Source organism: Felis catus, chromosome B1 (genome assembly GCF_018350175.1).
Source record: "Felis catus isolate Fca126 chromosome B1, F.catus_Fca126_mat1.0, whole genome shotgun sequence".
NCBI classification, from domain to species: domain Eukaryota; kingdom Metazoa; phylum Chordata; class Mammalia; order Carnivora; family Felidae; genus Felis; species Felis catus.
In genome coordinates, this window is record NC_058371.1 from 102,267,684 (window position 1) to 102,290,447 (window position 22,764).

General features: G+C 33.3%; 1 protein-coding gene and 1 long non-coding RNA gene across 4 annotated transcripts in view; one reads left to right on the top strand and one right to left on the bottom strand.

The window, feature by feature from the left end:
- BBS7 (Bardet-Biedl syndrome 7) overlaps positions 1-22,764 on the top strand; it is a 36,710-nt gene that overhangs the window by 10,738 nt on the left and 3,208 nt on the right. For 2 of the 3 annotated variants that reach the window (XM_045055916.1, XM_003985033.6), the window contains 13 exons: positions 2,319-2,391; positions 3,057-3,173; positions 4,805-4,935; positions 6,190-6,274; positions 7,260-7,362; positions 9,003-9,195; positions 10,420-10,494; positions 13,501-13,566; positions 17,819-17,958; positions 18,849-19,013; positions 22,052-22,161; positions 22,278-22,381; positions 22,513-22,636. In XM_045055916.1, the coding sequence (XP_044911851.1) occupies positions 2,319-2,391; positions 3,057-3,173; positions 4,805-4,935; positions 6,190-6,274; positions 7,260-7,362; positions 9,003-9,195; positions 10,420-10,494; positions 13,501-13,566; positions 17,819-17,958; positions 18,849-19,013; positions 22,052-22,161; positions 22,278-22,381; positions 22,513-22,636 (1,486 nt within the window). The remainder of the gene's footprint in view (positions 1-2,318; positions 2,392-3,056; positions 3,174-4,804; positions 4,936-6,189; positions 6,275-7,259; positions 7,363-9,002; positions 9,196-10,419; positions 10,495-13,500; positions 13,567-17,818; positions 17,959-18,848; positions 19,014-22,051; positions 22,162-22,277; positions 22,382-22,512; positions 22,637-22,764) is intronic. The other variant, XM_006930881.5, reaches the window with a different exon arrangement.
- Positions 28-22,516, bottom strand: LOC109498994. The gene is made up of 4 exons (XR_006596806.1): positions 22,249-22,516; positions 20,422-20,490; positions 8,163-11,399; positions 28-5,561 (listed from the first exon to the last, which is right to left on the bottom strand). It is a non-coding gene; the product is annotated as an uncharacterized LOC109498994 (long non-coding RNA).

The window sequence follows — 22,764 nt, forward strand, 5'->3', positions numbered from 1 at the left end:
GCTTTAAATGTCTTACTTAAAATTATATCTGGAAAAAATGCCTTTTAATTGGTATGCTATTTTTTTTTTAACTTGAGCCAAATGTATTAAGATCTTTGGTGAGTTTTAGGCATACATGGGAAAAAGGATGCTTCCTCCCAATCCCGTACATAATTTCTGAGTTAGTCCAGTTTGAATGGAGTGCATTTGCTATAGAACCCTTCGCAGCTTTTTTTTTTTCGCTTTCTTCCTCTATTACCCTTCCCTCCCTGCCAAAATCAAATAAATGGAGGAAATTGGGTTGGGGAGCGGATGTTAGGCTTTAACAAAGAAGGAATAGTTGAGATCAAAGGATGTATCATTTGAGTTTATTCCATATTTATGACAGTATGTGCAACAAAATAAGCACTCAGTAAATACTTGTTGGATGAATAAATGAATGATAGAGGGAAAAATCATTTTATTGTCCTTATATTTCTATTAAAAACCATGATGCATAAGGTATTGTTATTAGTATAATAGTTACACCTATGTCTCTTCAAAAGTGACTTTCAATAAAATACACATACATACAAACACCAGGATCCATAAAATAAAGTTTAATGCAAATAACATAGAACAGGTGGATTATTTGGATCAGAAACTTGGGCTAATGATAGTGCAGTTGAATAAAAAATCTTGCTGTTTATTCTGTGCCATCACAGGCTATCTCATTCTTTGGAATTTCATAGTCAGATGGCCATTTCTTGGTATTAGTCCTTTTATAGAAGGAAAAATCCAATGGTTCTATGAGGTTCTCCCTGCCCCCCCCCCACCCCCCTGCCAAGGGAAGATAAAGTAATGTTCAAGATTCATTCTAGAGAGATGAATAATTAATTTCTTCCATAGCCTGTACTCCCAAATATGAATTGTTTGAATAAGGCTTTTAAACAGGAGCTGGCTAGAATTCAGTTAGAAATTGTTCCAGCTTATTCTAGGATTCTGCTTTGTTTAACTAGAAGAGATCCATGCACTTGCTGTAAAAATAAAGAATTCAGTAAGGATTTGTGGGAAGTTACAGCTTGAAGCCTTTGCTCTGCCCTTCATACGTCCTTCCTCCCCTTTACTGCTCATTATCCATTGCCCCAGAAGTAGCCTTTTCTTGTGGATTTTGTGTTTATATAGTTGATATATATGAAATTTCAAATGTAATTATAAATAAAAGATAAAGCACATGACTTTTATATATTCTATATATATATTTAATTTAACAAAAAGGTCATTACATATTTACTATAATTTCACCTTTTTTCGTTGAATGATTTATCATAGTTGTTTTTTCCATGTAAGTGTAGATACTTATAAGTACTCTATTCTTTGATAGCTTCACAAAATACTGTGTACTAAATGAAAACATAAGAAGTGGCAAAATTTTAAAAAAGACAAATAAATGGACGTAACTTATTTTCTTATCTAAATAACAGTCATTCTGCCTCTCACTGGAATAGGTTTTGGAAGTACCCAAATACTTATTGGCCATGTGACTATGTCAAGTTAACTGCTCCCAACTTCAGTCTCTTCTTCTGTACAATGAAAACACTGAGAACCCACCTGCTGGTATTATCCAACTAAATGAAACAATACATTCAATGTGCTACCCTAAGAGATAACACCCTAGATGTTGGATATTGCTGTTCTGGTGATACTCACCACCTACCTTCTTGGAGTATCAAAAAGTGTAATGGCACATTAAAGAGTGAGAAGTCCTGTTGAAAAAAAAATCTGCATAACCTTCTTGTGTCAGTTACCATCCTGAGAACCTGGACGACCTCTTAAGGTTGACGATGAGAATCAGGTTGAGGGTTAGGTAGGGGCCATTTTCTGCCTTAGGTGACACATGTCTGCTACCACTCCGGGACTAGGGTGGCAAACTTCATTCACATTTTTCAGGAAGCAAAATTGAGCCCCTGGGCTTGTCTTTTTCTTAGGAAGTAACTTTGGGTCTGTTTAAATATTTGTGCTCTGAGTTAAAGAAAACAGAACAAACAACTTATTCCTGGAAAGCTTTGATAGGAAAATTTACCAGTGTCAAGTTTTTGGGCAAACAAAGTATTTAAACTGAAAACTTTTCTAAGTGTTGAGTATTTTAAATATTTCTTCGTGATCTTTAAATATTATATATTTTAAAATGAGCTAACATATACAAAATTGCTAAAGAAATGCAAGTTAATAATCACAGTCTAACTTTTTTCAGCAGTTTTATTCTAGAGTTTTTCTTTATATGAATACTGATGTTATCAAGGAGTATGTCTACTAAATTTATGTTCTGTTTCAGTTTTAAAATACTTGTTCTTCTTCAGGGATCTGATGTGATGTATGAAACTGAAGTTCCTGGCCCACCTACTGTTTTAGCACTACACAATGGAAATGGCGGTAATCACAATAAAATAAGGAAGTGTGTTATGTTATTTAAGTCTAGATATTTCAGGTTTTTAATCATTTAACTATATATTAAGTATAGTTAATCATTTAACTGTATGTTAAGTTTTTAATAATGTAACTATATGTTAATGAACTGGAATTGAGACAGTAGTCTGATAACTTGCCAGTAACTAACAATAATGAATTGTTGAACTTTAATTTTCAGTGTCCTCATCTTAAAATTAGATGATGAGGAAGGGTATTATCTCTTAGTTTATAAAATTCTGTGACTATATAACCATCCTCCAAAATTAAGTTTTCTGTCTTTTTATATTTTTTAAATGATATTTTTACATTAAAGTCCATGTATATGAAAATTTTTTCAGTTTTAAGGAGATCTTATGAGTCATGAGATAAGTATAACATGTTGACTTAAAAAAAATTTTTTTTTATGTTTATTTATTTTTGAGACAGAAACAGAGCATGAGTGGGGTAGGGACAGAGTGAGAGAGAGACACAAAATCTGAAGCAAGCTCCAGGCTCTGAGCTGTCGGCACAGAGTCTGACGCAGGGCTCGAACCCACCAACCATGAGATCATGACCTGAGCTGAAGTCGGACACTTAATCGACTGAGCCACCCAGGTGCCCCTAACATGTTAACTTTAATTATAAACTAGGTAACTCTGGAGAAGACCTTTTGTTTGGAACATCAGATGGAAAACTTGGGCTTATTCAGATCACTACCTCCAAACCGATACACAAGTGGGAAATTCGAAATGAGAAAAAGCTGGGAGGTATGTTTTTGATGTAGTTTAGATTCTGAAATGTCATTCATTATTAAATATCCTAAATTTTATATAGTTCATTCTGTTTTATTTATTCACAGTATTTGGTAAGCTTAACAATTTACAGAGCCACCTCAGATTTATTTACTCTTTGTTTATTTAGCAGGTCTGTCATACTTTGGCATCATTTTTTAATTAAGAAATGTTAATAGTAATTTAGGATAGGTAGGCTTTTGTGGGCTAATGTCCATCCATAGTATCAAATCCATTATTCACTGTTTGGTGTAGGAAATTAATTGGAATTTAGGAATATTTGATATTAAGCAAGGAAGAAGTATAGTGAGTCAGGGAATATTCCGGTTTTCTAAAGGATTTATACCTTTCTGAGGAAATTTATATCTGACTTAGAAAGTAGTAAGATGGCTATTTATAGGTATAGTAATTCTATTCATGTATTCATTTATTCCTTCAACAAATACTTGTTAGGGGAGACAGAGAATAAACAAATGAATAAATAGATAACTTCATCTAAGTCATCTGAAAAAAATATCAGACAGTGATGCATTAGTGATAGGTGGAAGGAAGAAAACTAAATTTAGACTGGGTGGTAATGGAAGGTGTCTTATAAAAGGTGAAATTTGAGCCGAGATCTGATTCATAAGAAAAGGAGTTAGTAATGTAAAAATTGGGGGGAAAATTGTGCTCCAGAAAGAGGAAAAAATCAGGGCTGAAGACTTGAGGCATAAGTAAACTTGATTCATTTGAGGAGCAAAGGGAAGGTCAGTGTGGCTAAATGCATTAGCATGACAAGACAAGACAGAGACTTAGCATAGGGCCAAATCATGTAGGTCCTTGTGGACCTTGGAAAAGGATTGAATTTTTATCTATGTGCAGTGGGAAGTCTTTGGAGAATTTTAAGTGGGAGTATGATATGATCTAATCTAACAAAACAAAACAAAAAACATACCAGGGAGAATGGATCTGGGGGAAGCAGCTCAAAATTGAAAGTGTGGCGATCAGTTAGGAAGTCATTGTTATAGTTGTTATAATTTATTTTAGTCTAGACTACAGATAAGTGGCCTGAGCTAGGCTAATGGTAGTTGGAAATGGGAAGGACTCAATTTCAGTATATATTTTGGAGATAGAGCTGTTAAGATTTGCTAAGGGATTTGGTCTGGGCAGTGAGAAAAAAGACAGGAATCAGAGATGTAGTCTAGATTTTTGGCCTGAACAACTGGGTGATACCTTACTGAGATGAGGAGAGTTTGGGGAAGGACCATTGATGGGGTGCGCTAAAGGGGAATGAAGAATTTTCTTTGGGGCATAGGACGTTTGAGATGCAAATGGACGTCTCAAAGAAGATGCTGTATAGGATCTTGGATGTAGAAGTCTGGAGCTCTGGGGAGAGGCCAGAGCTAGAGATAAAAACTTATGAGCCATTTCCATTTAGATTATATTTAAAGTCTTGGAAATGGCTGAATGTGGGCAGAAAAGGGGATACCTGATTATGCTTCAAGTTTTCTGTTATTTGTTTTCCCATTCTGATTCAGTATATACATGTTTTCAGCCTTACTTTGTCTGTACTTGGCCCTAATATTAGTTTTATTAATAACTTGTCACCTCTATCCTCTTTTTTAAAGGTATTTTGTGTGTTGACAGCTTTGACATTGTGGGTGATGGGGTTAAAGATTTACTTGTTGGGAGAGATGATGGAGTGGTACAAGTGTATAGTTTTGACAATACAAATGAGCCTGTTCTACGATTTGATCAGGTCAGTTCATTTAAAAAGACTATATATGCTTATATTCATCAAATAATTATAGAGATGATTGTGATGTTTTGGGTTTTATTAAATTAAATATATTAAAATCTTGTGTTTGGCTTAGAATATTGCTGCTTTGATGTTATCAAAATCTTCTCTAGACTGCCCTTATGTTTGAATAATAGACTATTGCCTTCCAGATAAATAATAAATTGCTTCTTCATTTGGTTTCTAAATACTGTATACCTGAACTTTAATTATTTTGCCTTAGTTTCTACAATACATAGTGGATTACAGGAGTAACATTTATATGTTTGGGTAACAAACAAGACTGTTGTTTTAAAGTAATAATGTTTTAGGAATAAACTCATGTTGTTAGAACAATATCAAAATATCCTTGAGCAGAGAGAAAAGTCGCAATTTCACTTCTAACCACCCAAGACTTTACCAAATGAGAAGAATTACTAAATATGAGTAATTTTAGTTCACGGATTTTAATGTAGTTAAGCTTGTTTATGCCAAGGTACGGAGTTACATGGAGAATCAGTCTGCTGTAAAATGAATCTTTCGTTTTCATGAAGTGGTGTTCTCTAGTCCAGGGTTTCCCATCCTGCCTTATGCAGGATGGATTGAGGCTATATTAAAAACAACAACAACAAAAACCACAACCAGTATCAAGTTTTCTTTGTCTGATTTCACTACTAGTGCTTCCCCTCAGTCCCAGCTTTAACTGTAGATCAGCAAATACAGATGTTTTGATGTATAGATAAAGGTATTACACAGATAATATGGGAATAAAAATTCCCTAAAGGTTTCATAGAGGCTATCATCTCCTTTATTCATCTAAAAAACTTTATTCTTTGTTCATTTCCAAAAACTATTTGGAAAAAACACATGAGAGGTGGTATGTAGAATTCAGATGATAGACTAAACATATTGGGAGTTTTGCTTATGTAATTTTTTTAAAAAAACCTCTTTATATAAATAAATGATTTTTGCTCATTATGTGGCTACTGTGGCTGAGTGCTACACACACATATATGAGTCATTTTCAGTCTTCTTTCCCCCAAATTTAAAAGCACTGGAATTTTCTGCCATTTGTGCAGGATTTTTGCCTCTCCAATCTCAGTGTTTCCAATGATAAGTATTCAATAAATGTATGTTGAATGTCTGGAGGGAGGAAAATAGGTTTTATGGCTTATTTTAATATGTCTGTGAACTTTTTAGCTATTAATGAAGTACTTGATCTTAAATTTATTTTAGATGTTGTCTGAAAGTGTCACATCTATCCAAGGTGGTTGTGTAGGGAAAGAAGGCTATGATGAAATTGTGGTATCCACGTATTCAGGTAAGGGAAATGGTAATAGGTAAAGAAAGAATCATTAAGAAAAAATATACATTTAATAAATTTTTTAATGTTATTATTTAATGTTAATTTTGAGAGAGAGAGAGCATGAGAGCAAGCAAGCATGAGTGGGGGAGGAGCAGAGAGAGAGAGAGGGAGAGAGAATCTCAAGCAAGCTCCATGCTCAGCCCAGGGCCCAACACAGGGCTCAATCTCACAATCCTGAGATCATGACCTGAGCTGAAATCAAGAGTCAGACACTTACCTGACTGAGCCACCCAGGCGTCCCTTAATAAATTATTTTTGATGATAACTTTTTAAAAAAAAGTGTTATTAGTAAATCAGTCTTACCTACAGCATTAAAACGTTTATGGTTAAAAACTAAGGAGGGAAGGAGTGGGTATATTGGTTTATAAAAGAGGTAATATGTGAATAATGGAGTACTTAGCATACTCTACTTAGTCTTTGAAAATTAAATGATATTCTTTGGTTTAAAAAGAAGTATTTACTGAATTTTAGTTTATGTTTTGTTACTGTCTATATTTCTTATAAAAATTCCCTTGCTTTTGAGTTAGTGATTCTTTTACATTCTTAAAATAGCCAATGCAAGAGTTTAACTTTCCATAAACATGATTTTTGAAGGACAGTTCTAATTCATCAGGTATATTTGAACTTGCTAGAATTGTGTTGACTTATTCCATACTTGAAAACTAAAACTATAAATTGAGAAGTGAAAGATTTCTTTAATCATAGTATTACAGTAGTTTACACAAAATAAAAATAGTATCACAAATGTTTATTATATAGTTTCTTTATGGCTTCAGTATTTTCCAGCTTGATATATTTTGTTGTTTTGTCTTGTTTTTTGAAGGAGAATAAGTCCTAGGACTAAATGAGGTTGATGTTGGTGAACAAAGGGGCATGTATATTGGGGTTTCTTTTAATACTAGCAGCACTTAATGGTGCACAATTTAATTCATCTCTGCAGGCTGGGTTACAGGTCTGACAACAGAGCCTATGCATAAGGAAAGTGGACCAGGAGAAGAAGTAAAAATTAATCAGGAGATGCAAAATAAAATTTCTAACTTAAGGTAATTTTGGATTTTTTTGTTTGCTTTTTTTTAATTTCATGAAGTGTGTAGTTCTTATATTTTATTGGAAGGAATTATACAATTAATTATTTTATCACCTTTTTAAATTAAATTTATCAGTTTGAGAAAATTTGCAGTAAGTGCTAATTAGTATTTTAAAGTTATAAATATACTTTTTATATTATTTATATACATATTATTACTTTTTTCTATACTGACTTTTTCCTAGATCAAAAATTACATTTTTAATTTGTTTATAGATAGTTGTAGTGTTTTGTTTTTTCACAGACATTAGAAAGAGACCAACACAGACAACTGTATTCCTTCTTAATTGTACTGTTTACTGCTCTTGTGGACCCTTATGTATCTGTAACATTGGCTTATCAGTTTTCTTACTGGAAATGAGTAATGTTGACTCTTTTAGACACAGGGATTGCTTTTGTGGCTTGTTCAATTTGACAAATCCTATGAAAAGAGACCCCAGACTCAAGTAAATTTGCTTCATACAGTGAAGAAGTGGGAGTTGCTGAAACTTCTAATGACTGCTCTCCCTACTTCAACCCTTACCAACCTCTTGGGGGTAGTGAGGGCTGATCTATTTTTATTTTTGGTGGTAGTTGAGGGCTACTTAAGTTTTTAAGGCAGCAAAATGCCACAAGTACTAGTTCACTAAAGCCACACCACAGGTTTACCACAAGCCAGTTTAGCAAAGCCACCTGGACTTCAAGCTCCAACGTTCATGCAATAAGGAAACCAAGTAGAATTAATGGCTATTCTCTCACATCATCAGTATACCTTACATTTATAACCGAGTCTGTCCCTCCTGATTCCAGTGGAATGTAAGCTCATGAGAAGCTTATGTCTGTTTTGTTCATTCAGCACCTGCAACATAGGTACATATGAGGCTCTAAGTAAATATTTCTTGTACGAATGAATCTTTTCCTTTGTTTTGTTTATCGCACAAATCCCTTCCAAGCTCTTACCCAGATTTTTTCCCCTAAATTGGGGCTGGCTAAGCCTCATGTTGTTGTTTCTCAGTTACTAGTTGCTACATTTGCATATGTTGTTTCCCTTTAACTGAAGTGACTCTAAGCAATGAAGCAATGTCTGTACAGTTGAAGGTAAGCAGAATCCTTTTAAACACTCGATAGAAGAAACTCAGCTGTACCACTGGCTCATGATCATCTTATGGTCCCCAAAATGTTAGTACTCCACAGCCTCCTTCTTATTTTGTCTGTTTCACCTAATTTTTACTGAAAGGCACATATTTATGGGTTTTACACATTTTGTTTCTTCAAATTAAGTCTAACATATTTCTCTGCTCCAGTACAATTAGTTTCTCTTCTGATTAACTATAACTAGATTTGTGTGTTAGAACTGATTATTTTCAGCTTGCCTTGATAGTTACAACTCTTTATTAATATTGCTGGTATGGGACTGAGTTTTAATTTTTAGATTAGAGATAAATAATGTGGAATTGTTTGGTTAGTCATAGAAACAAAACTTTGTATTAGTGTCATAGTTCTAGTTCAACTAATAAAAATCCGTTTTGCACAAGTAAATGTCTCAAATTCTTGTAATCATTCTAAGGACTTCAAATGTTTATACTTATAGGTGACAGTTGTATATATTTTCTCTAGGAGTGAGCTGGAACATCTGCAGTATAAGGTACTACAGGAAAGAGAGAAATATCAACAGTCTTCCCAATCAAGCAAAGCAAAATCAGCAGTACCTTCATTTAGTGTAAATGACAAGTTTACATTAAATAAAGATGATGCTAGCTACAGCCTCATCTTAGAGGTGCAGACAGCAATAGATAATGTCTTAATACAGGTAAGCCAGTGTCTAATTTCTTTGTTTTGTGATTGGATCTATTTTGCAGACCAGCCGTATGCACTAACTATTATTGAACACTTAATTTTAGACAGTAATTTTAAGTGTTTTTCTTTTAAATTGCATTTAGCTTAGATAGTAATTTTAAAGGTTTATCTAATCTTCTATTAGATAATCAGTTTGCTCATAGATTATCTAAGTTATATTTTTACTTTTTATTTATCCTGTAAGTATTAAACGAAAGATTGATGGACTTAAGTTTTAAGAAGCATCAAAAAGAACAGTAAGGGTTTTGTTCTTTGGCGATCTTAAGAGAATTTTAAGAGATGCGATTTAGAAAACTGCAGTATTTAATGCCCTTATTAGAACCTTTTTTTTAAGCTCTCAATTCTAAAATGGTAGCTTACAGTACAGCTTGCTCATTAACCACCAGTTTCTGGGTAGGTCCGTAGACAAAGTAGATATTCCCAAAAGGTGAAATATAGGGGTAATAATACACAACTCCATTCAATAATATATTTAATCAGTTTTTCTTTAAATTGTAAGATATTCAGGGAGTGGGAAAGGATGGTAGTAGGATGAATGGAAAACAAGCAAAAGATGGAAAACCCATAAGAAGATGAGAAGAGAATAAAGTGGAGAAAGAAGATAAGGTTTAAAAAGATGTGGGGGAGAGATCAGATTATTAATTAAAATTTAAAGGCTGAAATCTGTCGTAGGTAATGCTAGCATAAGGGCTGCATTACACAACTCTAGGAGCACCATTTAGATAGAACTGAGTGCAACAACAGTGCCCTAGGAACTACCTCTCTAGAGGAGACCAAAAATTATCTCATTTTTGTGATGCAGGTAAAAAATAAATTAATAAAAATGAACTGATAGAATCAGAATGGCCATATTATTATTTTTAGACTCTGGTAACATTTTTAGCATTGACAAAAATAGGTAGAAAGATTATACTTTTAAGGGGGTGGTGAGAGATGATCGTTTATGATCTCTAATAGTCCAAATTAGAAAAAAATAAACATTGTGATATAACATTTATTTTTTATTGCATTTATTTTCTAGAAGTACATTATCAAATGTAAATTAAGAGAATTCATATGCTCAAATTTAAAGATGAACATGAACTAGAACTAAAGAGAACCCTAAGAGAAAATAATGTTTTGTAAATTTTTTAGCTTTCCATCTGAACCATTTTTTTTTTTTTAATATTGACTGTAGAGTGATGTTCCAATAGATTTACTTGATGTGGATAAAAATTCTGCTGTTGTCAGCTTTAGCAGCTGTGATTCTGAGGTGAGTAAAAAGTATCAAGAATTTTTCAGACACTTTTTCATTTCTATTATACCATTTTGAATAAAGCCTAATAAATGCTACTAAGGTTTAATGTTTCTTCAATCTGTTTTTCATAACCTTTCCCTCAAAATCTGTTTCAGCTCATTTCCCCTATTTTCAGATAATCCAGAAAACTGGGTGTTGTCCTAGATTCCTTCCTTTCTCTGATCTGTTAAATCCAGTTAGTCACTATTTTTTGCCAGTCTATGTCCTTGGCTCCTATGTCTCTACTCTGCTTCATTTCCACTTCTGTTAACTTTTCAGGCCCTTACCATGTTTGTTTGAACTACTCATCTATCAGTTTTTCTATCTCCAGTATTGCCTCTCACCTCCAGGCTCTGCCGTACACCGCCACCAGAGAGGTCTTCCTAAAATGTAAATATCACCATGTCATTTCTTTTTTCAAAACCTTTAAAGATTCCTTATTTCCTGCTGCATATAAGTCAGATTCCTCATTGTGGCATAACAGCTTTCCATGATTCAGCTCTTGATTACATCTCTAGCTGATCTCTTACCAGCTGCTACCTTCCCTCCCATGCACATTATTGCTGCCAAACTGAAGTTCTTAAAATTTCTTGAAAATGCTATATAGTTTCACACATTCCTACATTTGAACATGGTCTGTTCCTTCTGCTTGTTCTTTTTCACCATTTCTGGGCTTGTTGAATCTTGCTTAACCTTTATTTAGCAGACATTTGGTGGGTACTTACCATGTGTAAAGTATCTTGGATGAGATTGTATCAGAGCTTTTGGATATGCTTAATATATCACTTCTTTCTGTTCAGTACTAGCACACACTAGCAGTCCCAGAACTAAGTGTGGCTCCTGGAGAGAAGTTAGGGAAAATAAGGTCTGGAACGGTTGTTCTGGAGAAGGCAAGCCAGAGCAGGAGATGATGATTAGAGTTGGCAAGTCATAATACATATAAAAAAGGGAGGAATAGGGGTGCCTGGGTGGCTCAGTCAGTTGAGCCTCTGACTGTGACTCAGGTCATGATCTTGCAGTTTGTGAATTTGAGCCTCGCGTCCCAGAGCCTGCTTCGGATTCTGTGTCTCCCTCTCTCTCTGCCCCTCCCCCACTCACACTCTGTCTCTCTCTCTCCTTCAAAAATAAATAAACATTAAAAAAAATTTTTTTTGAAGGGAAGAATAAAAAGAGTAGATGAAGAACAAAGTTGATAGCTATATTAGGGAATAGTTTTTAATATAATTTTATAGTAAAGCTTTTCTTTTAAGAGAGATTTTTCATAGTTGTATTATGTAGTGTGTATGGTTTGTCATCCCTGTTTGAGAATAAGGGATTTTATCAGGGGCGCTTGGGTGGCTCAGTCGGTTGAGCGTCTGACTTCAGCTCAGGTCATGATCTCACAGCTTGTGAGTTTGAGCCCCGCGTCGGGCTCTGTGCTGGCAGCTCAGAGCCTGGAGCCTGCTTGGGATTCTGTGTCGTCTTCTCTCTCTGCCCCTCCCCCACTTGTGCTGTGTGTGTGTCTCTCTCTCAAAACTGAATAAACATTTAAAAAAAAAGAGATTTTATCACAGTTGTATTACACAATATGTGTGGTTTGTCATCCCTGTTTGAGAATAAAACATAAAAGATTAAAGCCTACATTTTTATTTTCATTCAAAAAATCAAGTTAATCTTAAAATCTTAATTCCTAAATTACTGTGAAAGATCATCCTATTTACATCATTGCAGGATTCTTTGAAATGAGTATTTTATACTAATTTAAAACCCATTTTCTAGAAGGATGGCTTTAAAAAAAAAAAGCCTTAATATGGAGATTTCAAGTATATACACAAGTAGAGAGAATAGTATAATAACCTCAGTATACTCATTGTTCACTTCAACATACGGCCAGTCTTGTTTTATGCTCTCCTTTGTCTCCTATCCCAAACCTAATCCCAGACATTTCATGTATTTTAATCTTTATCATCTTATTCATAAATACTTAGGTATATAACATTTGTTTTTAACCACACGAAAGTATATTTATTTTCAGGTTGATTGATATTCTGTTTACTAAATTTAAATGATTTTAAATTAAAACGTTCAAATTTTCTTTTTGATATTAGCATCCTTTTTCTTCATTTACTTATTAAAAATAGGGAAATAGTAGTATATGAAAATTGCATACTAAGTATTTCATGTTGCTTTGTCTGGTTTTGCAATTCATAACCCAGATACATTTCTCTGTTTTTAGTAGTTTAATATTCAGTTTCCGGAAGTTATCATATTTGAAGTAACCTGTCTGATTTAATTCAACAAACATGTATTGAATGCTTATAGTATCATCTCAGGCACTGTGCTATTTGCTGGAAATACAGAGATATGATATTTCTTAGTCCTCTATAACTATTTGGGATAATCAAAGACATTCATGTTTTGTCTTTTAATAGTATAAACATTAGAAGCTTGTGCTGTCAGTTAAATTTTTAGAAAAATTAATATTTTAAAGTATTGGAGTGGCACCTGGGTGACTTAGTCATTTGAGCGACCTACTCTTGATTTTGGCTCAAGTCATGATCTCATGGTTATGAGTTCAAGCTCTGTGTTGGGCTCTGCACTGACAGTGTGGAGCCTGCTTGGGATTCTCTCTCTCCTCTCCCTCTTCCCCTCCCCCTTCGCTTTCTCCCTCAAAATAAACATTAAAAAAATGTTATTGTAGAAACTCAGGATGGAAAGAGCATGAGCTTGTGTCTTAAAAGTATTCATTTGGATTCTGATTTCTTTACTTATGAGCTTTTGGGAAATTTTCCTAACCCGAATGCTACAGTTTCTCCATCTGTAAAAACTTATTTAGTAAAAGTTTGCATAGGGTTGTTTGCAGGAATAAGAAAAAAGCACTTAGCACAGTGTCACCCACATGATATCTGCTTTATAAATGATAACCATTATTATTATTGATGATGTTTTTATTATTATAAAAATGTGAGTTTATCCTTTGCCTTAACTTTGAATTTTTCCTAGTCAAATGACAACTTTCTTCTCGCCACTTATCGGTGCCAGGCAAATACCACAAGGCTGGAACTCAAGGTAAAAATGTTTGACATTACCTTTAATTGAAAGTTTGAACGTTTTTCCCCCTAGGTATATCTTGCAATGTATCATATCACTTCTTTGTATTGTTTTCTCCCTGAAATAAGTAATGACTGTTGGATGACCAGCTGGTTTTAACTCAGCCCAAACCATTATCTCTGCTATTGGCACACAACCAATCACCTTCTCTAAAATTACCAATCCTGAATTTCTTCTTAGTGGAATTTTTTTTTTCGAATTTTCTATTCTGGAAAGTTTCAAACGTACGGAAAAGTAATGACTTCAGCTTCAGTAGTCATCAACTCATGACATTCTTGTTTATACTATCACTGTCTATCTCAAAATATTCTGAAGCAAATACAAGATTTTTAAAAATTTCAGTTGTAAATATTTCAGTACATATGTCCAAAAGATAAGAACTATTTTTTAAAACATAACCACAATACTATTATAACACCTAAGAAAAATTCATAATTTCTTAGTTTCATCAAATATTTAGTATTTAGATTTCACTGAGTTTTTTTTTTTTACAGTTTGTTTGATCCAGTCATGGTCCAGACAAGGTAATTTGGTTATTGAAGTATTTGAGCATTTGTCCTATATTTTCCTACCATTTGGATTTTTCTGATTGTGTTCCAATAATGTCATGCATTACCATCTTTCTAAAGAAAATCTTTTAGTATTTTCTTCAGCAATTTAGTAATATAATCTCTTTCATAATTAAATACTGATTGTAGCACACAAATCTAATTTAGTTAATTAATTTGTGTGAGTTTTTAAAAATTATTTTTGATATATTTATGATCTAAAAAATTAAGGAATGGTTGTTTTGGAGAAGTGTTGTTGATGTTCAGAGATTCAGTCTGTGTTTTTCAAGAGAGATGTTATACAATAACTTTTTCACATCTAGTAGGAAGTTCCAGTTAAGTGTAGGTTTTTTTCCCTAAACAATTTATTTTAGTCTGCATAAGTCCCCTTTTGTGTATTTTGAAAGAAAAATTGAAAACTGGAATAAATTTATTTCTAAAGGACTATACTTAAACATATTTTATGTAACCTGATTAAACATTTCAAATTACATATCCACTGAACAAGACTGTGCCAATAAATTGGGAAGTAGGCCTAAATAGATTAAAAAGCTATGTTCTTTTTTTTTAAGTTGGATGCAATGATAGATGCAAGAAAACTACTGAAAAAGAAGAAAAAGGTGAAACTTATATGGTAAAACATACTATGAAACTACTGTAATAAAAATAATGCAGGGTATTTAAAAGGCCTAAATAAATAGGGAGTGCAATAAAATTGTATAGAACTAGAGCTTAACATACATTTATGGAAATTTAATGGATGAGTTTTTTTTTTTTTTTGAGAGAAAGAGTGCAGGTGGGGGAGGGGCAGAGGAAGAGGGAGAGAGAAAACATTAAGCAGGCTTCACACCCACTGTAGAGCCCAATGCAGACCTTGATCTCACAACCATGAGACCATGACCTGAGCTGAAATCAAGAGTTGGACGTTTAACCAACTGAGCCACCCAGGTGCGCCTAATGCATGACATTTTTATGTAGGGAAAAATTCTGTTAAATTACTATTTCTATTTGAAAATTGGTGTCAACACAACTGGTATATATCTGGAAGAAAATTAAGTGGATTCTTATCTTAATGCCCTATATAAAAAATAAATATGGATGTATTAGGTACCTAATTATTTTTCAAAAGAAGGAAATTTAGTTATCTTTTAGGTAATGGGTGAATATCAGTAAAACACAAAGACTACTACTACCTCTAACTTGTTATAAAAACAACTATTCAGTAAGGAAAATAGGCAGAGAATATGTTCTGTGCCTCAGTTCACACAAGAGGGAGTCAAAATAGCTAGCAAATATTAAAAGAAAATGTTCTAACTTACTGTTAGGGAAATTCAAATTAAAATAACAAAAAACATTTTCTGCTTATCTAACAGACTGGCAAAAAATTTTAAAAAGCAACATCACCATGTGGCAGGGATGAGAAAAAGACACTCTAAATCATAGCTGAAGGAAATAAAAATTGTTATAGCTGCTTTGGAAAAACAGGCAATAGTCCCACTTGGAGGAATCTATTTTAAGCAATAAAATCACAGTATTATACACACAGATATGTATTTAATTAACTGCAGTATTGCTTGTAGAAGCAGAGGAGTGGAACCAAAGTGAACATTCAATAATTGAATGGTTGAATAATTAGCTATTTATGCATTCCATGGAATATAACACAGCTGCAATAAAGAAGACATTGATCTATTCCTGTTAACATGGAGTGAATTCCATGAAAAACAAGATGTGGATAAAATCCCTATATATGTAAATACATTTTATTTACATATGAATAAAGGTATGAAAAGAAACATACCTGTCTGGTATGATAGCGTATGCCACAGGAGAAAGCATGGGTGGGATAGGAGTTGGAGGGAGGTGATGGCATTAGGAAAGACAAAGATAAGGGGAAAATGTGACTATTAGAAATAAAAGAAAGATGTCTATGATATAAATAGAATTTCTTCATGTGAAATTATGATTTTGTTTTTGTACTTCTGCATAGAGAAATGTATGATTTTGTTTTTGTACTTCTGCATAGAGAAATGTATGAAGGTATGACTACCAAAATAGCAATCATGATCATTTCTGGGTGGTAGGATTTCAGGCGACTTGTATGTTCATCCTAATTTTTCTGTATTGCTTATATTTTTAATAATGAAAATGAATTTTTATATAATCAAAAAAAGCATTATGACTTTTTATTCTGGAAAAAATTATGTGCTAGTGTAAGCTTACCTTTAAAAAAGAAACCCTGAAATATAGCTGTATCAGATCTATTTTTTATTTCTTTTCTGTATTTTTATTTTTCATCTTTTTATTTTTCCTCTCTTTCCATTTAGAGCAATATTTGCAGTGTAACATTTGCAAAAGACCTTGCTTTAAACTTTTATTTCTCTTTCCCATTTAGGTAAAACATTGATTTCTGCCCCCCTCACATGCTAGGAAAAGTGTGAGTTAAAATATCAGCTAGCAGGTCACCTGGGTGGCTCAGTCAGTTGAGCATCCAACTCTTGATTTTGGCTCAGGTCATGATCTCATGGTTCATGGGATCGAGCATCGCATCAGGCTCTGCGCTGACAGTGTGGAGCCTGCTTGGGAGTCTCTCTCTCTCTCTCTCTCTCTCTCTCTCTCTCTCTCTCCCTCTCCCCTGCCCCCTCTCACTTGCATGCGTGCTCTTCCTCTCTCTCAAAATAAATAAACATTAAAAATAAAATAAAATAAAATAAAATAAAATAAAATAAAATAAAATAAAATAAAATAAAATAAAATATAGCCAGGTTAGAGCTATGTTAAAATATAGCTATGGTTAGAGAAGCTACCATTGTAATACAAGAAGTACTACAGTCCATCTATGAATTTGAAGTGAGAGAAACGGAGACGGGGGGCAAGAGGGAGAAGCTGAACAGCTTTCCAATTCCTGAAAAGTTAATTCTTCACAGTGTAATGAATTTTTATTTTCTGTTAAGTGTTTTGAATCCTTAGGAGGTTCAACCAGGTATATTTAAAATAACTCAAAAGAATTTCCTAATCTAAATATGTTATAATTAGATGGTGTATACTTCTGTATTTTCATAGAAAATCAAGAATTAAGTTCTTAGAAACTTTTTTTTCTGTCAGTAGATTCTTATATGTCAATATAAGCTGTCAGTAGCTGTCAACAGCTTATATAGCTGTTATAGCTTATAGCTGTCAATAGCTATATGCTATAATACCCTTATTTATGAGAAAATGAAGTATTACATTTAAGTTTTAGTTATTTAAAAAACTCACTTATCCACCTCAACAAAATGTCTAAATTTTAACCATTTTTGATGTGAATCTAATGAACTATATTAGACACTTGTGGTTTTAGATGTGATGGGTTAGTATGTAAGAATGTACTTTTTTTGGAATGGCACAGCACTACTAAGTGTAGACAGATCATCTAAAAATATGTGGTGGGGATAACTTTTATAGATAGATTAAGTTTGCTTTTGCCTGCCAAAGCTTTTTAAATTTTCCTTTACTCTAGTGGTAAAAAGTAATTGTTTAATAAAATGTCATTATTTCCTTCAGAATATTACAGAAGAGATTAAGGTCTAATTACTTGTTTACTTGTGTTGAACATTTTAAAGATAACATTTATGTTATGTTGCTAGGTTATTCTTCTTTTCTTTTCTTTTGTGTTTACTCAGATTCGTTCAATTGAAGGCCAGTATGGCACACTTCAAGCATATGTGACTCCAAGGATTCAACCCAAAACCTGTCAGGTCCGCCAATACCTTATCAAACCCCTTTCACTCCATCAAAGAACTCACTTTATTGATCATGACAGGTAGGACAAAGGAGGGAGCAGTTTATTTTTTAGTATATTACATGATACAGATAAACTTGCTTTTCATTTTATAGTATAAATCTGGTAGCTATTTGTACATTTTAAAAATTAAATATTTAAACACTGTGGATTCATATTTTTAATATAAGATTTGTCTTCTTTTAAAGGCTGATTTAAGTTGGATTTTCCTATCTTTCTCATATATTACCATTCTGATCTCAGTAGAGTGACAGTTCTCTCTCCCAAATACCTGTTGTGAATAAATATTGTTTAGCATTTGAGTTCTCTGTGGACAGGATCTTATTATAATATTAACCTCAAAGGTTATATTTCCTTTCTCTTTCACCTCAGGGAATATTGGCAAATCAATTGGTTGTGATAGTCCCTGTTATTTCTGAGTTCCAGTCCAACTTAAGCATGTTCCTGTTGGTAGTTTTTCACTTTCTTTCCTGAGATGAGAGACCATGAGCTTAAATGAAGGAGAAGGGAAAGAAATGAACAATTACTGAATATTTTCCCTCTGCTGTATGTTGTACTAGATGCTTATGCATTGTCATTTAAGCCTTACAGCAAGCAAGACAGGTAGTAATGTCCCCATTTTACAAATGAGAAATAGAGACTTGGAAAAGTAAGTAACTTGCTGATACAGGAAACAGTTATGATTGGAGGCTTAATTGAATATTAAAGCACAGATATAGGTAAACATTCCTTTTCTTCCATGAGATTGAAAATTTTATTTATCTTATGGTTAATATTAATCTGAAGAAAATTTAATAGATACTTTTATATTTGTTTAACTACTATTGCAAAATTCTGTTCATGTGTTATATACATATAATACCTCCATGTATTCCTACACACAAATGTGTACCTCCACTATTAAATTACAGACCCATGAATACACTGACTTTAACAGGCCAGTTCAGTTTTGCTGAAGTTCACTCCTGGGTGGTTTTTTGCCTGCCTGAAGTCCCTGAGAAACCTCCAGCAGGAGAATGTGTGACATTTTATTTTCAGAACACCTTCCTGGATACACAACTTGAAAGTACCTACAGGTAAATAAAACTTATTACTGGTTCAGGAATGTTTTTATGTAAATAGAGCTTCTAAATCCTATTTCCAACAATAACCAGTTAGAAAATAAATGATTTGAATGATTTGAAAAGACCCTATCAGAGTAGCAATAACAATAACAAAATATCCATATAAGATCTGCAGAAATATGTTATTAGAAATATGCAGAACTTACATGAAGAAAACTTTAAAATTTTATTGACATAAAAGACTTGATTAAATGGAGTAATATATTCAGTAGTCATCAATATGAAGACATAAACATGGCAGTACTTCCCCAAATTGATTCATTTACTCTAGTTTCAGTAAAAATTCCATTGAATTTCTTTAGGCAAAAATAGAATATGGCTCAGAACTTGAGAGTACAGGGTTTTGAAGCTATCATATTAAGGGTAGAGGTCATATTCTACACTTTTCACAAGCTCCCAGTTGCACTCCTGCCCCTTAACTGTCACTGCTCATTCATTTCCAATAGGCTTCTATAATTTCTGTTTCTGAATATAGTAGAGGCTACATTTTCCTTCTCTTTTGTTCCTGTCTCTTGAATGTGAAATGACCTATTTCTTGGGTAAGGCTGATTTCTCTACATCTGCTCTTTGAGCTTATACCTGTCTCTCTGTCTAGGATTCTCTCCCTAAGCAGATTATTGAGGTATTCTACTTCTTGCTTCCTAGCTGAGACTTTACCATGCTAAATTCTGGAAATAGGAGTGAACACATAATTTGACCTCAGAATACAGCCTTTTGGGACCAAGAAGTATCCAGCAGTATAGCTGGTTTTGTTTTGTTTTGTTTTTGCATCAGTTCTGTTGAGGTTTTACTTTGCCCTCCAAGGGATCTTATATGTGTCTAAACCTGTAATAATGACTCCTGTTCTGAAGTACCACAGTAAACCTCACACTTTAATCAGAGCAGACAATTCAACATGCCCCTGGCATATTCTGTATTATTATAATAGCATACCTTTGTATTTTCCCATTCTGTGCCCTTAAATATTCTTTCCTTAACAATCAAAACTCTACTTATCCTTCAAGGCTCAACTCAGTTGCTGTATTTTGAAGCCTTCCTTGAGATTCTCTTTTGTGTTCCCATAGTATTTTATTCTTACCTGTCTTAGGTATTTATTGTTATTTGTTTGAAGTATATAATAATTTTTATGTAAACTTGTTTCTTCAAATTAGACTTTAAGCTCTTCATGGGCAGAGTCAATTTCTTAATTATCTTTGTATGTTTCCTCCAAGTACCTACCACATGGCTTTGCTCAATGAATGTTTTTTGGGTGCCTAAATAAAATACATTTATGTGGAGAAAGTATAGAAGCATGTGCTTTGGAGGCAGACATACTTAGGTTTGAATCATGGCTCTGTGACTCACCAACTATTTGACCTACCTGGATTATTTAACTCTCTGAGCTTCAGTTTTCTTTTTTGGGGGTCGGAAATAATAGCACTTTGTTGAGCTGTGATGATTAAAAGAAGATAAACCATGTGAGTCATTCTACAGTGCCAGGTACTGTTAAGTGTTTAAAATTAAATATCGTCAGTTAAAATTAAATACTAGTGAAAATATCATGATTTTTAAAACATAATTGAAATCAATATAGTATGTAGGATTCACCTTTCTAGAAAAAAGAATTAGCATTTGTCTACAACTAGTAAATATAAACTATTGGTGTGTGTGTGAAAACCAAATAAAAAGACAGCATTTAATACATGAAAGGTGGTATATGTATTAATTAGGAAACTTGATTATCATAAGAAGGAACCAAATACAAGAAGACTTAACCAAATAAAAAGAATTTATTAGCTCATATAACTTAAAAGTCTAGTAGTAATCTGCCTCAGGCAGAACAGGATTCCTGGCTTACCTGATATCATCAAAACTGTCTCTTTCCATTGCTCAGCTCTGTTTTTGTCTTTTTTTTTTTTGGCTTTTCAAATAAGTGCCATGTGGCTACCAGCAATTCCATCCAGTTTTCTATCTTTTCATCTATCCTAGAGCCTCTCTTTCTGAATAGTTCCAAATAAAAGCCCCAGGATTGAGTGTCAGTATAAAGCCATGAGGTTGGAATACGCTGCTAAATGCTTCCTTCGAAAGTCCCACAAATGGGGATGAGGCCAGTGCCAGTGAGACTACAGTTGACCCTCAAGCAACACAGGTTTAAACTGCATGGGACCACTTACACATGGATTTTTTTTTTAACATATATATATAAATACAGTACAGTATGGTAGATGTATTTTCTCTAATGATTTTCTTAGTAACATTTTCTTTTTTCTTATTTTACTTTAAGAATACAGTATATAATACATATAACATACAAAATATGTGTTGATGGACTGTTTATATTATTGGTAAGGCTTCTGGTCAGCTAGTTAAGTTTTTGAGGAGTCAAAAGTTCTGTGCGGATTTTTGAGTGTGCAGGGGTTCAGCACCTCAACCCCCACAGTGTTCAAGGGTCAACTATATATGGATTGAGAAAGGTAAGAGAACAAAGAAATGGTTCTGTAAAGAAGATGAAGAGTCCTCTGTGCATAATAAGTGGCAATAAATGATGGGCATGGAAGAATGAAAGATATTACTCTTAGGTTTAATATCAGCTTTCTTTTGAGAATGAAGAATGTAGTCATGTTGTGATTTGTGTGACTACATCAAAGAAAATCATGTAAATAAGCAATTATAAATGCATTTTATATACATATGGGGTTAGTTGTTGGAAATTTTGTTAGTGAAAGTAAAGAAAGATGCTTTAAGGAAGAACTTATAGGTAATTGTCATGTTTAAGAGGCATATATCTAACATCTTGTTTAGTTTCACAATTATGTTCAGAACTTGAATTTAATAATAAAAGTTTACACACTTAAATATGCTTTATATTAATAATGTGATATGTATATAAAGAGATCTAAAATCAAATGAATTTTAAAAACCAGCTCCTAGTCACAAAATATGTATTCACTGGACCTAATTACTATATTTTCTTCTAAAGCTGTTCTTTTAAAAATATATTAATTTTATAGGAAAGGAGAAGGAGTTTTTAAATCTGACAACATTTCTACTATATCCATCCTAAAAGATGTGCTCTCTAAAGAAGCTACAAAAAGGAAAATTAACCTCAACATATCGTATGGTAAAAAAAAAAAAGAAGAAAAAAATGAATTATTTTGGAGGGGTATTTTTGTTAACAGTAACAATGTTTCTGATCAAAGTGACTTACCTAATTGTGTCTGGATCGACTTCTTCTAGAGATAAATGAAGTATCAGTCAAACACACTTTAAAGCTAATCCACCCAAAGCTGGAATACCAGTTGCTTTTGGCTAAGAAAGTGCAATTAATTGATGCTTTAAAAGTAAGTATGTATTTCGTGGATTCACAATCATTGTTTTATTGTCATGGGATTTCTAAAATTGTAAAGACTTTAAAGTTACACTGGATTGAATTTTGAACATTAAAGTGCTTCTGTTTTTTATTTTAAATAAGGAATTGCAGGTTCATGAAGGAAATACAAACTTTCTGATACCAGAATATCGCTGTATTCTAGAAGAGGCAGATCACCTACAGGAAGAATACAAAAAGCAACCTGCACATCTGGAAAGACTCTATGGTTAGTGAACTATTCTAGAAAACCTTGCCATATTCCTTTCCTACTGTTTACGAAAGATCATGTGAGAGAAAATGGGCAGAAAGATAAGCAAAGATTACAGCATTCATGAACCAGTGACAACTAGTTTA